General features: G+C 42.4%; 1 protein-coding gene across 2 annotated transcripts in view; it reads right to left on the bottom strand.

The window, feature by feature from the left end:
* SCN8A (sodium voltage-gated channel alpha subunit 8) overlaps positions 1 to 13,844 on the bottom strand; it is a 60,830-nt gene that overhangs the window by 9,758 nt on the left and 37,228 nt on the right. For both annotated transcript variants that reach the window (XM_066567760.1, XM_066567759.1), the window contains exons 18-24: positions 13,059 to 13,176; positions 11,751 to 11,905; positions 10,902 to 11,075; positions 5,549 to 5,671; positions 1,762 to 2,046; positions 919 to 972; positions 474 to 611 (exon numbers count right to left, since the gene is read on the bottom strand). In XM_066567760.1, coding sequence (XP_066423857.1) covers positions 474 to 611; positions 919 to 972; positions 1,762 to 2,046; positions 5,549 to 5,671; positions 10,902 to 11,075; positions 11,751 to 11,905; positions 13,059 to 13,176 — 1,047 coding nt within the window. The remainder of the gene's footprint in view (positions 1 to 473; positions 612 to 918; positions 973 to 1,761; positions 2,047 to 5,548; positions 5,672 to 10,901; positions 11,076 to 11,750; positions 11,906 to 13,058; positions 13,177 to 13,844) is intronic.

The following is a 13,844-nucleotide window of genomic DNA, read 5'->3' as shown; positions in this document are numbered from 1 at the left end:
ATTGCACTGCCTCCTTCCCCACCCCTCTCTTCCCTCTGTGGTGAGCAGCTGTGAGGGCATTTCCAGGAGCTGCAACCACGGAAATCCATCCCAAAGTTGAGCTTCATCCTGGGGTATTTTAAAGGGACAATGGTAGAAACCCAAATTCACAACTTTTTTTTTCAAAGAAAAGCAGGATTTGAGACAGAGACAGAGGCAAGGAAGACATCTTGCTTCCAGTCTGTATTTTAGTCAAGGCATAAAAAAAAAACCCCAAAATGCATGAAAATCCAGGGAAAATGTTTAATCTGGCTGTAGTTTAAACCAAGCATGTCATGCTCAGCCATTCCTCTGAGGCACCAAGAGGCCCACAGCTCTAAAAAAGGAGCTTTGTGCCCCAAAATGACTTTATTTTGCAGAAAAACCCACCAGCCTGAAGAGCCAACAGTCTTGGAACAGGTCTGAGCTGGAATCAGCAAACACAGATCACTTATCTTTTTCTTTTGTTGATTGAAGTTGTCAATGATGACACCAATGAACAAGTTCAGGGTGAAAAAGGAGCCAAAGATGATGAAGATAACAAAATAAATGTACATGTAAATGTTGTCCTCGTATTTGGGCTGCTCTTCTTGCTGAAGGGGAGATAAGAAAAACAACAAAGAACATTTCAAAGGCATCGTACAAGCACAGGCAAAATGAGATTGGTTGCGTTTCCAAATCATCAAAGATCAAAAACCGGTTGCAACAAAAAAAAAACCAACCAGAAGAACCTGCCCTTTCTGGGATTTTCTTCAGCATCTTTTAACTCATGAGACCCCCAGAGCAAAGGAAACAACCCCAGCATTAAATACTCGCTACCAACACAATTCTACAACTTTTACTCTCGATTTTAGCAAAGCAAAAGAGCAGACAGAAACAAGGGGAGTTTTGCCAGGTTACCTTTCTGGAATCTACAGCTGCATACATGATGTCCATCCAGCCCTTGAATGTAGCCTGGCAGAGAAAACACAGAGACAGAATTCACCCAAAATATAAGAATGATGCCAGCTCTGTCAGGGACTCCCTGGCACTCTTGATGGCCCTGTATAAGGATCTTTAATATTATTTCAACATTTCTCTTTTCATTTCATCTAAATCACATTAATCAAGCTGAAGGAGTCGAACCTCACGAGGTTCAAGCAGGCTGAGGGTGAGGGGGGGATTTGGGGCCTCTTATTGAGACCCATAAATTAGGAAAGAGAAGAAATATAAAATGGCAAATTCATTCCAGCCCTAACCCCAGTGGATGCTGGATTTCAGAGAGAGGGAAGCCCATAAAATGCACCAGGAGCACTTGGTATTTCCAGCCCCTCAGTTTGGGGTGTCTTAGAGCTCCAGCCCCTCAGTTTGGGGTGGTTTAGGGTGGTTTAGAGCTCCAGCCCCTCAGTTTGGGGTGGTTTAGGGGGGATGCAGCTCCAGCCCCTCAGTTTGGGGTGGTTTAGGGGGGATGCAGCTCCAGCCCCTCAGTTTGGGGTGGTTTAGGGGGGATGCAGCTCCAGCCCCTCAGTTTGGGGTGGTTTAGGGGGGATGCAGCTCCAGCCCCTCAGTTTGGGGTGGTTTAGGGGGGATGAAGCTCCAACCCCTCAGTTTGGGGTGTCTTAGAGCTCCAGCCCCTCAGTTTGGGGTGGTTTAGGGGAGGATGAAGCTCCAGCCCCTCAGTTTGGGGTGGTTTAGGGGAGGATGAAGCTCCAGCCCCTCAGTTTGGGGTATTTTAAAGGGACAATGGTAGAAACCCAAACTTACAACTTGCAGCAGAGCCAGATATCCTGCCCCAACGTTGTCAAAGTTAATTTTCACATTCTTCCATCGGATCTCCGTGGAGTTGGGTGGCATCAGAGCCTCGCATTCTGTCTTGTTGTTAACAACATCTATCTCAAAGCGATGCTCAGCTGTTTCATTAAAGCAGTAATGATATTTCCCGGCAAACAGGTTAACCCCCATAATGCTGAAAATCAGCCAGAAGATAAGGCAGACCAACAAGACATTCATAATGGAAGGGATAGCGCCAACCAAGGCATTGACAACCACCTGTGTTGGAAGGGGTGGGAAAAAGTTTCAGTATAAAACACGAGGCAGGAGACAGCAAGCAAAAGTACAGCTGTTTTTGGGGGGAATGGGGGAGGCCACTGACATTGGGCTGGGCCTTGATCCGTGCAGAAACTGGCAGTGAATTTGTGGCAAGCTTCAACTTCTGCTTCAAAGGCAAGCAGGGAAGCTGTGTTTTCAAAATATGTGTTTGTATTATGATTATTATAATGTATATTGTATTACATCATATTTTGTATATAGTATATATATAGTATGTATTATATATTGTATATAGTATATTATATAATGTCTACTGCATATTATATATTGTATATTGTATGTTAGATATTGCATACTATTGCATATTGTATATCATATATATTATATTATATTATATTATATTATATTATATTATATTATATTATATTATATTATATTATATTACATTATATTACATTATATTACATTATATTACATTATATTACATTATATTATATACATAGTATATAATACGTATATATTTCAAAATAATTTCTCTTTTCAAGCCACATTGTTGGATTTACGGAGTCTGGACTCTTTGTTCTTCAACAAACCAATTATCTTCTGTCATTTTAACTGCCCAAAGGCAGAGGGGGGCTCAGACTGTCGTAACAAACAGGCTCCTGATGGAATTTTCTCAGAGCCAAGTGTGAGGACACTTCAGCTCCTGGATTCCAGAGGTTTTCCCAGCCAGCAGCCCCTGCAGCCATTCCCCACGTTCAAACAAGGCTGTTTTCACTCAGGGCCTGGTCCTGCTCCCTGCACGGGCCCAGGACCAAGCCCAGCATCACTGTGGTCACACTAAAGCACGGACTAACACCGAGATCATACTGTGGACTAAGCAAGGCCAGTCGTGTAGTCCCAGGCAGAGAGCTGAGCATGCAGCCTGGCAGGCTCACCAGCACACAAAAGCCACGGTCCCTCCTCCACAGGGCAGCAAACGCTCGGCAATGAGGATGGGTTTTGTCAGAGCTCATCTCTTCCTAATTTTAGCCCTTCACGGTTTGGGAGCGCCGCGTCCCCGAGCATCCCCGGCCACCGCACGGCCAAATGTAAGCTTTTAATAGAGGCAGGTCAGCAGGATGTTAAATCTTTTATGATGATCTCCTAATTTAGATTCCTTTAATAGATGAACATCAGCTGAACTATCTGCCTTAGTTTTGAAAGGCAGCTCAACCACACACGGGGACTTGGGAGGCCCCGAGGGCGGAACATCGGCCACGGCTCCTCCTGGTCCTTCTGCTCTCCTTGCTGGAAGCCACCACCACCCGTGGCCACCACAGCAGCTTGGACCGGGCTTGGAGGTCTGGGCTGCTGGGAGGTGTCCAGGGGGTGGGACTGGATGGGTTTTAAGGTCCCTCCCAACCCAAAGCAGTCTGAGATAGAAAAACGGAGGGAAAATGAAGACCATAGTGGTCTAGATGGTGAATCCTCCATTCCAGCTGGTAAATGATGTCAGGAATTCATCACTACAGCCAGGAGGGCACAGGTGAGAGCCCCAAAGGGCTGCAGGTGGATGCCTTTGCTCTCGCTCTCCCTTCATCCCAGCAGGATGCTCAGCTGCTGGACCAGCAGCACTTTTTGGGTCACATCCTCCTAGGAATACATTGATTTATTCCATTGATTTATTCCAGCTACCACGTGAAGCAAAAGAAGGGTAATATCCTCCTGCAATATGGTCCTTTCTGGTTCATTGACTCTACAGAGCTTTCCAAAAGGAGGGAAAGGAGGAGCGTGGCTTTTGTGTGCAGACTGACAAGAACACATGCACGTCTCACAGCATCACTATCAAACTCCCCGACCGAGCTCAGAGCAGACCAAGCTCCTGGAAATGCAGATTGCTATGGAGGAGAGAAAAGCAAAGAACTACAGTTTCAGTCTCCTTTGCAAAGGCATTTCAGATCTTTTAAATTGGTCTGGGTGGACGGGGCACTGACACTTGTCTCCAAAACAAAGGAAAGGTAATTGGGCCTAGGGAGCTGACAGGGCTGCAGTCATAACCATCAATTTTCCTGTGGTGAAAATCCCCCACTTGAGGCACGAGAATTTCCTGCCTGTACATCAGAAATCTTCTCCCCCCATGGCTTAAAACTAGCTTTTCGTTTCTCCAGGTTTAGTGCTAGGCCTGTTCTTTGTGATCAAACTTCTGGGTCGGACCCAAACCCAGCCCAGCGAAAGCTCCACCTTTGTGTGAAAGGAAATTTTTCTTCCTTTGTGCCTCTGCTGTGGATTCAAATCTAGAATTAAACTCACGACACAAAGAAATAACAGCAGGAGAAGGTCTTAGAGAGGAAACACCTCCCTTGGATTTGGAGCTCAGGTATTTCTGTTACTTCCCAGGGAGTTTGAGGGGCCTCCTCAGCTCTCTGCTCCTCCTGGGCTGGAATCTGGGCTCAGTTATGCTCCAAAGATCAGGAGGATCCAGGTGGAATTGCCCCACTCAGACCCTGAAATAAAACTGTGACTGCTATTCCCTTCCCTTATTATTTAAAATATGTGATTTTTTCCTCTGGTTATGATCTAACTGGGATTTAGTACAAAACCCCACATTCTTGTTCTAAGAGCACCTGGGAAATCCATTGATATGAAATACCCTTTATTTCAGGTTTTTTACTACTTTTTTTTTTTATGTTCTTAGGAGACTCTTTCAATCCCAAATGGGGAAAAAAGCACCAAAATGTCAGAATATTAGTGGCAAAGCAGCCAGACACTGCAATAATTGAAACACCCAAGGGAGCGGTGCCAATTCGAGCCTGTTTAAGTTCAATGCTTTGCTTGTGCTTTGTTCTGGTTCCACAGTGACAGGACAGGGACCAAAAAAGCATGGAAAAAAGGAAGGGGACAGAAAGGAAAAGCTTCACTACCAGACAAGGCTGCCAGTCACCACCAGACTGGACCGAGAACAACAAGGTGCAACAAGAGGAGTGAAACCAAAGTTTTCAAAGAGCTGAGCTCCCCCCAGTCCCTTCCTGCAGCGACCCACCAGAGGCAGCAGCCTTTTCCCCCTGGTTACTTTTTTAAAAACCCCCTCTCAGACAGAATCTTTCAATCCAATTCCACCAACAGCCAACACCTGGAGACCCTGAGGTGGTTCCAATTCTGCTTCTTTGCACCTGGTGATTCTCCCTAGGTAAAAAAAAAGTTACAGCTGAGAAGCCCCTCGGATGCTCGAGGTCAAAGCCAGGCCAAATGAGAACAGCCAAGTGTCAACATCGGCTACAAATGGGTGGTTTGGGCCAGTAATTAATGTAATGAGGCAGCTGATGCATCTCCCTTTGTTAGAGGGGAGGGTGCAGCGGTGGGCAGGGTGAGGGTACATCCACATAAAGGTGATCAAGTCAGCAGCTGCATCATGATTCTGTTTGGAATTTTCTTTCCACCGGTTTTGATCAGTTCTAGCATGCTTTCAAAAATAAAATGCTCCACGGGCATGCAGAAGGATCAGCTGCTAATGGCATCTTACCCTCATCCCCTCAAATCGGGACAACGCTCTTAAAGGCCTCAAGGCTCTTAGTGTCCTAAGGGATTTTATGGCACCTAGTTCCGAGTAGCCCAGGGCATTAGCTATAAGGCTGACTAAAGAGACCTACACAGAAAATAGAAAAAAAATAGAAAAAGAAACCAGAAAAAAAATAGAGAAAAAAACAAAAAAAAAAAAAGAGAAAGAAAGAAAACAAAACAACAACAACAACAACAAAGAAAAGAAAAAACATAAAAAAAAAGAAATTAAAAAAAAAAAAAAGAAAAAAAGAAAAAAAAAAGGTTCCAGACTGTTAGATTGGATCCCCTAGCCCTGATTGCCCAGCCCAGGAGCCACCTGGGCCGCCCCAAATACCGAAGCCATGACACCAGCTGCCTACTTCACTTGACTGAACCGACCTGGAAGGAAATAATGCAGTTGAGAAAAGACCAAGAGGGGAGAGATCAGTGAGAGAGAGAGAGAGAGAGAGAGAGAGGCAGAGACACACACGGAGAGGGGCTGTTGGAAGGAAGAGCCCAAACGATGACAAAAACCTTACCCTCACCCTTTACCGGCTGCAGGGATCCCGGCGGCGCCCATGAAATTTAAGCCAGACAAATGTTAAAGGTACCTATGAGAAAGAATACAGATAAATACACACACTGCACACCTGGGCCAAGCTCTGCACAGCCGCCGCGGCGCTCTGGGAACGCTGAGCCTCAGCCCAGCTCCTCCTGCCTCAGCGCCCCAGCCTGGGGCAGATGTTGGACCCCATCGGTTGAAGATGTTCTGAAAATGTTACGTGAATAATTTTTTTTTTTTTTTTCCCATGAATGGAAATTTTAAAATGTAGTCATTTTCAACCAAATTGGCTTGAAATAAATAATAGTGAATAATAATTTTAAACCAAATTGGTTTCAAATATATGATTTTCTCTCTGGTTATGAGCTAATTGGGATTTAGCACAAAATTCCACATTCTTGTTTTAAAAGCACCTGGGAAATCCATTGATACGAAATACCCTTTATTTCATTTTTTTACTGCACTTTTTTTTTTTTCTGCATGTTCTTAGGAGACTCTTTCAATCCCAAACGGGGGGAAAAAAGCACCAAAATATCAGAATATTAGTGGCAAAGCAGTGAGACATTGCAATAACTGAAACACCCAAGGGAGTGGTGCCAATTCAAGCCTGTTAAGTTCAATGCTTTGCTTGTACTTTTCAAACCAAATTGGTTTAAAACCAAATCCCCAAATTTCCGGGAAATTTGGTTTTAAACCAATTTTGGGCCGCTGATGAGTGGAAGGACATCACTGCCAGGGTAGGGAAACTTCCTCAAACGCCTCCCATGCAAAACCAGGACACTGGCACACAGGGCAGCTCTGTTTTCTGCCTGCTCTGACAGTGATTCTGTTCTAGAGCTGTTCAAATTCCTGCGCTGAGCTACAGCATTTCTGATCCCTTTTCCAAGGCCTTTCCAACTGGCCCAGTACAGCCCAGTACAGCCCAGTACAGCCCAGTACAGCCCAGGGCTTCCCCGCACGCTCCTGCAGCTGCTGAGGTTGGGACTGGGGGAGAAGCCAGGGAAAACAGGGGTGTGATGGGGGAAAATGGGATGAAACAGGATTGGGATGACGGAAAATGGTCACCGCGCCTGGGGACTCCCAGGAATTGCTTTTCCCAAGGTTTTTTCCACATCCCAAAACCAGCATCTCCTGGTTTCCCAATTTTTTCCCAACCCCAGCTCCAGAATCCTCCATTTTCCTCCAGTCCAGGTGTTTTCTCCCTTTTTCCCCATCTCAATGCTCTCTTCCTCCCATTTTTTCCCAATCCCAGCTCCATCTTCCCTCATCCCAATCCTGTTTTATCCCATTTCCCTGCGTCCCATCCCAAATTTCCCCTGGTTTTCCCCAAATCCCAACCTCATCAGCCACAGGAGTGTGCAGTGAAGGACTGGGATGTACTGGGTCATACTGGGCGACCTGTTGAGCAGCCTGGAGCCGGATTTAGGCTCTAAATCTGAATTTTCAGAGATCCTTAAACCCACCAAGTCCAGACACAACTCGGCCACGTGTAAACAGTGACAGACACGGCACAGCAGCTGCCACTATTCCCATTCTTTGCTACCATTTTCCCTATTTTTTGCTACCATTTTTTCCCATTTTTCTCTACCATCACGCTTCAGACAGATAAAAAAGAGACGTAAACCTTTTTTAAGGAAAAAATAAAAGAAAAAAAAAAAAAGACATCCATGTACAGCAACAAACAAAAGAACACAGGAGCTCCTCCTGGACCAGCTGGGGTTTCAGGTGAATTCTCAGAATAGGACACTTCCTATGTATTATTTTTTTATGGAAGAGATATTAGAATAATAATTAGAATTAATAGAATCAATTAGAAGGATGATCCTTATTCCACACTTATTTCTGGGAAATATCAAATCTGAATTTTAAATGCATAAATGTGTGGGAAAATTGAGATTTTATCTTTTTTTGGGGCACGTGGCTGATGTGCTTTTTCCATCTTCTTATGGGTTTCCCCAGAGGACTTGGAATGAGATGATTTTAAGGTTTCTTCCAACTCAAAACATCCCAGGATTCTACGGTATCTTCCCCAAAAGTAAGTGGCCACAATAGATTGGTTTTTCCACCCCATTTTAAAATTTTTACTGCTTTGAACCATGCCAGGGGTGTCCCAAAGGTTCCAACAAAGCTTTTGTGAGGCAAAATCAGCTCAGCCAGGCCAGGGCAATCCTGGTATGTTAAAATCCTAAATATGAATATAATTAAATATAGAATTGTAATGGTTTTGGAGATGTGGTGTGTTTAAATAACGCTGTAAATGTAACACTGGAAGTGTCCCATCCCTGGAAGTGTCCAAGGCCAGGCTGGACAGGAATGGTTAAAGGTGTCCCAGAGTTTAGGGTCCCTTCCAGCCCAAACCATCGCTTGAACAAAGAATTCTCACTCTCAAGAGATTTTTCCCCTCAGGGTAACACCTTACTCCCGAGCAGGACTCTAAGACCATGCCAGAAAAAGGCTGTTTGAGCTCTTAATAAAGAATCTTTGAGGATTATTCCCTGAGGACATTCCAACAGAAGACACAGCAGGCACCGAGGTCGGACAAAGGGAATCCCAGATTGACTGAAAAGCAGAATCCTCCATTATTACCCAGAAAAAGTCTTCACAAACACACCCGGGAAGCTTTGGGGATGAGGAGGAGGGGAATTGGACAATGCTATAGCAACCTGCAAAATAACATCCAAGAGTGTTGTTAGGATGCAAAGGCTCATTCCCTGCTGCCCTGGCTCGCTCCAGCCCCTTCCACGACACGCCACAAAATTTGGGGTTCAAAAAATGCGATTCAACAGATACGGGACACAAAGCATTGCTGAGGTTTTGCTGAGGGATGTTTTGGCACCTCAAAGTCACATTTCAGATTTTTAAATTTTTTTTTTTTTTTTTTTTTTTTCTCCCAGGGAAAATTGTGCAACTCTTCTGTCCACGACATCAAGGGGAAAGAGGAATTCTAAAATTCCTAAAGCCCTGGGAATTGCAAACCCTTCTGCACCCGTTCCCTCACTGTTCCCTTCCTGCCTGGAAAGTTCCTGATCTTTACTCCACTCCCAGACACAAGGGAAGGAAATTAAACTTGTACCACACCTGCCCATTAAACTGCAATTAAATCGGAATTAAACTGGAATTAAACTTGTACTTTATCTTCAGGCAGCAAGAGAGATCCAGAAAATAAATTTATTTATTCATTTATTTCCAAATGTAAATTTATTTATTTATTTATTTATTTATTTATTTATTTATTTATTTATTTGAAATTTATTTTCTGTCAGAAAATAAAACTTACAACACGCAGGTCGTGTCCAAGGAAAGGTGTTGAGGGGATCAGAGAGGATTAAAAAAAAAAAAAAAATTGAAATTTAAAATTTCAATTTTCCTACAGGAAGCAGAGTTTGAGTCACTTCTGCCCCTGAATTCCAAGCTTAGTTCCTTCCACCTACTCAGGAATATTTCCAGAGTGATAATGGTGCTGAACAGCAACTGAATCATACACAGAGTGTTCCAAAGGAGAAGCCTGGAAAAACTGGGAATTCTTTTTTAACATACTTGCTCTTGGGGCAGCCACTAGAGCCACTGAATCCCAGAAGGATTTGCTGAAACACTTTAAGAGAATCCAAGCACTTGGGATTCCAAATTTCCTGGTTCTGAAATTTCCTATTGAATTACACCATTTTCTACCACTCTGGACAGCAGAAATTCCATTTATTTTAAATTCCGTTTATTTTAAATTCCGTTCATTTTAAATTCCATTCATTTCAAATTCCATTCATTTTAAATTCCATTCATTTTAAATTCGATTTATTTTAAATTCGATTTATTTTAAATTCCGTTTATTTTAAATTCCTTTTATTTTAAATTCCATTCATTTTAAATTCCATTCATTTTAAATTCGATTTATTTTAAATTCCATTTATTTTAAATTCCGTTTATTTTAAATTCCTTTTATTTTAAATTCCTTTTATTTTAAATTCCATTCATTTTAAATTCCATTCATTTTAAATTCGATTTATTTTAAATTCCGTTTATTTTAAATTCCGTTTATTTTAAATTCCTTTTATTTTAAATTCCATTCATTTTAAATTCCATTTATTTTAAATTCCCTCGCTGTGCTTCAGAGCCAAATTTATTGCTAAAACTTCTCTCTATTGTCTTTTTTTCCCTCCTAATTCTACCATTTATTCACCTTTTTTTTTTTATTTCTAAGATTTATCCTCCCTCCCAAGACGTTCTGCAGGGGATTCCAGGGTGGATCTGTCCCTCACTCTCCACTACTCTGAGCTTTTTGTTTGATATCATCCTGCTCTTTCTTTCCTGTCTCTTTTGAACAGAAGATGGGTAACGCTGAACTTGATTGTGCTCAGTCAGCTCTCCAAGGATTGAGATTTTCCCAAATCCAGTGTTCAGGACTGGGGTGCCGGGATGGGGAGGTTCTGCTGCCTCATCACCCCCTCATCATCAACAACGCAAGAGAATGATTACAGAGGGTGCAACTCCCAGGAACATCCCCAAGGAATTCCACATCTGCACAGCTTTCCCACGGTAACACCTCCACAACACGGCCCGGTCTCCTAAAAAATTCCATTTTCAGCACAGGAAAAAAGAGCCAAGGGCTGGAAAATCCTCCTTGGTCCCTGCGGGGCAGAGATCCCACAGCTGCACAGAGAGCTGAAGGGCTCCTTCCCCTTTTTGGGAACTCACAGACGCTGGGGCTGTTAAATGTGGGACCCAGGTGGGATCTGAGGAGGAACCGTCCCAAGCAGGAGGAAGAGGAGAGGATACATACAGCCACGATGAGGAAATCCAGCCAGCACCAGGCGTTGGTGAAGAACTTCACAAATCCATAGGCACACCACTTGAGCAGCATCTCCAGGATGAAAATGTAAGTGAAGACCTTGTCTGCATACTCCAGGATGGTCCGGATGGTTTTCCTCTGCTCGATGTAAATGTCCTCAAAAGCCTGGAAATAACCAGGTGCAAGTGTCATTAAATGGGATTTATTGCACAGCCCAGGAGCTTCAAATTACACTGAAGTGAGTCCAATGTACAGTTATAGATGAGCTAAATATATAGATTTTAAAATTTTTTAATATTAAAAATTAAGTATTAAAAATATATATTTTATATATATATATATAAAAACACATACACACTATATATAAATATATAAAAATAGATAGATATATGGATATAGATATAAAGATATAGATAAAGATATAGATAAAGATATAGATAAAATACATATATTTTATTAATATATATATAAATCAAACATAGAAAACTGATTTTGTTCCAGTCACAGCTTGGACTTTACGGTGTTGGAGAGCTTTTCCAACCTCAGCGATTCTGGGATTTTTTGTTTTTTTCTGTGAAATCAGACATAGATAGAGGCTGACTTTTCCCCAGATCCTCACATTTCTAGTCAAACTAGGATCAGAACCCAGATTTGAAGGCTTTGTTCTTAATTTAAACTAAACAAAAATCACTAATAAAAGCTTGTCTTGTTTTCCAGGTAGGGATTTCCAGGATTTGCTTTTTCCCAAAATTTCCTGTACACCATCAGATGTCCCCAAGCCCAACCCCTCTGAACTGCTGGGGTTTTACTTTTTTTGTTTTTATTTTTAATTTTACTCACCAGAGCCCCACTGCTCAGGAGGATCATGAAGATGATGAAAGTCTCAAACCAATTGTGCTCCACAATTAGGAAACAAGTTTTCCTCAAGGTCCACCACGACTTTCCCAGCCCCTCCTCAATATTGACCTGACAACACTTGCAGCGCTGCATGCAACCTGGAACAGGGACAGGGCACAGTTTCACTCAGGAAACACAAGATTTATGGTAAAAACATTAAATTCTCACTGTCTACAAGCAGCTTTGATGTCACCAATATGAACCATGCTGAGCGAGTTTAAATTTTCGCGTTCTTGAGGATTTTAGGGTTGTTTTGCCACTTCCGTGCCTGGGCACCAGAACTGACATCAATTAGGGAACAGATCAGCTCGTTCTGTTTGGTGAGGTTCACGTTCTTGAGGAGACAAATGGAAAACTTGCTGATAAAATAACCTTGAACCATTTAAAGCATTTTTTGCCTTGGGAATTCCTGTAACGGATCGGCCCTCGACAGACATCGAGGCCAATTACAGGAAAGGAAAAGTACTCAGCATCTGAGTACTCGAGGCATCAGCTGCACAAAAATCATCTTGTTCCACTACAGCTCATCTCTGACTCGTTAGAAATTCCCCCTCTGAGGGTGGGCAGGCCCTGGCACAGGGTGCCCAGAGCAGCTGTGGGTGCCCCTGGATCCCTGGAAGCGGCCAAGGCCAGGCTGGATGGGGCCTGGGGCAATCTGGGATGGTGGGAGATGTCCCTGCACATGGCAGGGGGTAAATCTGGATAAGTTTAAGGTCCCTTCCCACACAAACTACTGAATGATTTATGGTCTACATCCTAGCAGTGGCAGCTGCATCTCTGAGAGCTTCACTTTGCAAATTCCTCTGAACCAGTGCACCAGCATCCAAGAAGGGCCTCGAGATAAGCTGAGGGCCAGCCCTGACCCAGGCTTGTGGAAGAGGTTTCACAGCAGTGTCTGTGAGCCAGAGAGAATTTGATAAGAGGATCCGTGTTTAGCCCTGAAAGAATTTCCTACCAAGGTCACTGACGTAGAAACCAAGAAAGAAAAGGATAAATAAGAGAAACCTGCGATTATTCCAATGAGCACTTTGTTTGTCTCTCGTGACCAATGAGCAAAGCGTAAACTTATGAGTTTCGTGAGAATGTACAAAAAGCACGCGTGCTATAGTAAAAACAGTTTGGAACCTTCTGAAAATGGATTTTTTGCTTTGTTTTGTCTCTGCCTCAGCTGTGACACAGGCCGACCTAGCCCTGAGGTGAGCCCACCCAGGCTGCTCCCCAGAACATCCCAGAGCCTCCTCCTTCTCTCACCCTCTGTGAAACAGGCATCGGGGTCCAGGTACTCCTCCGGTGCCTCCACGGGCACTTCCTCCACCTCAGGCTTTATGTCGATGGTGCTGCCCTCAGAGGAGCTGCTCTCGTCGAGTTTCTGCAGCACAAAACCCCAGCTCAACCAACACCAAACATCAGCCCCAAAAAGCACCAAACTTCACGAGGACTCAGCCGTTTGTTCACGTTTGCTGCCATGGAAGTTGTTTCCTCACTTCCATCACTGAGATCCTGACCCAGCTTATGTCTGATGTTAACAGGACAGGCAGGATTAAATATTTACATTATGAAAGGTGTCCCTGTCCATGGAGGGGCTTGGAACTAGATCATTTTTAAGTTCCTTTCAACTCAAGCAATTCTATTACTACACATAATTTACTATGATAATATATTTTTAATTTTTATATATATATATATATATATATATATATATATATATATATATATATATATATATATATATATATATATTTAGTTAGTATTTTTACATTGGATTTTGTGATTATACATATATTATTTATTTTCTATTTTATTTTACTATGATTATATTTCTTTTACTATAACTATGGTAAATATGTATGGTATATATTTAGAATATATAAATATATACTAAATATAAAATTAAATACAAACATATTTAGTATATATAAATATATAGGATACATAAATATATAGTATACATAAATATATAGCATACATATAGTATATATAAATATATAGTATTTATACTATACTATTTATATATATTTATTATTATTATTTATTATA

Source organism: Molothrus aeneus, chromosome 30 (assembly GCF_037042795.1).
Source record: "Molothrus aeneus isolate 106 chromosome 30, BPBGC_Maene_1.0, whole genome shotgun sequence".
NCBI classification, from domain to species: Eukaryota; Metazoa; Chordata; class Aves; order Passeriformes; family Icteridae; genus Molothrus; species Molothrus aeneus.
This window is presented reverse-complemented; position numbering and strand designations above follow the sequence as displayed.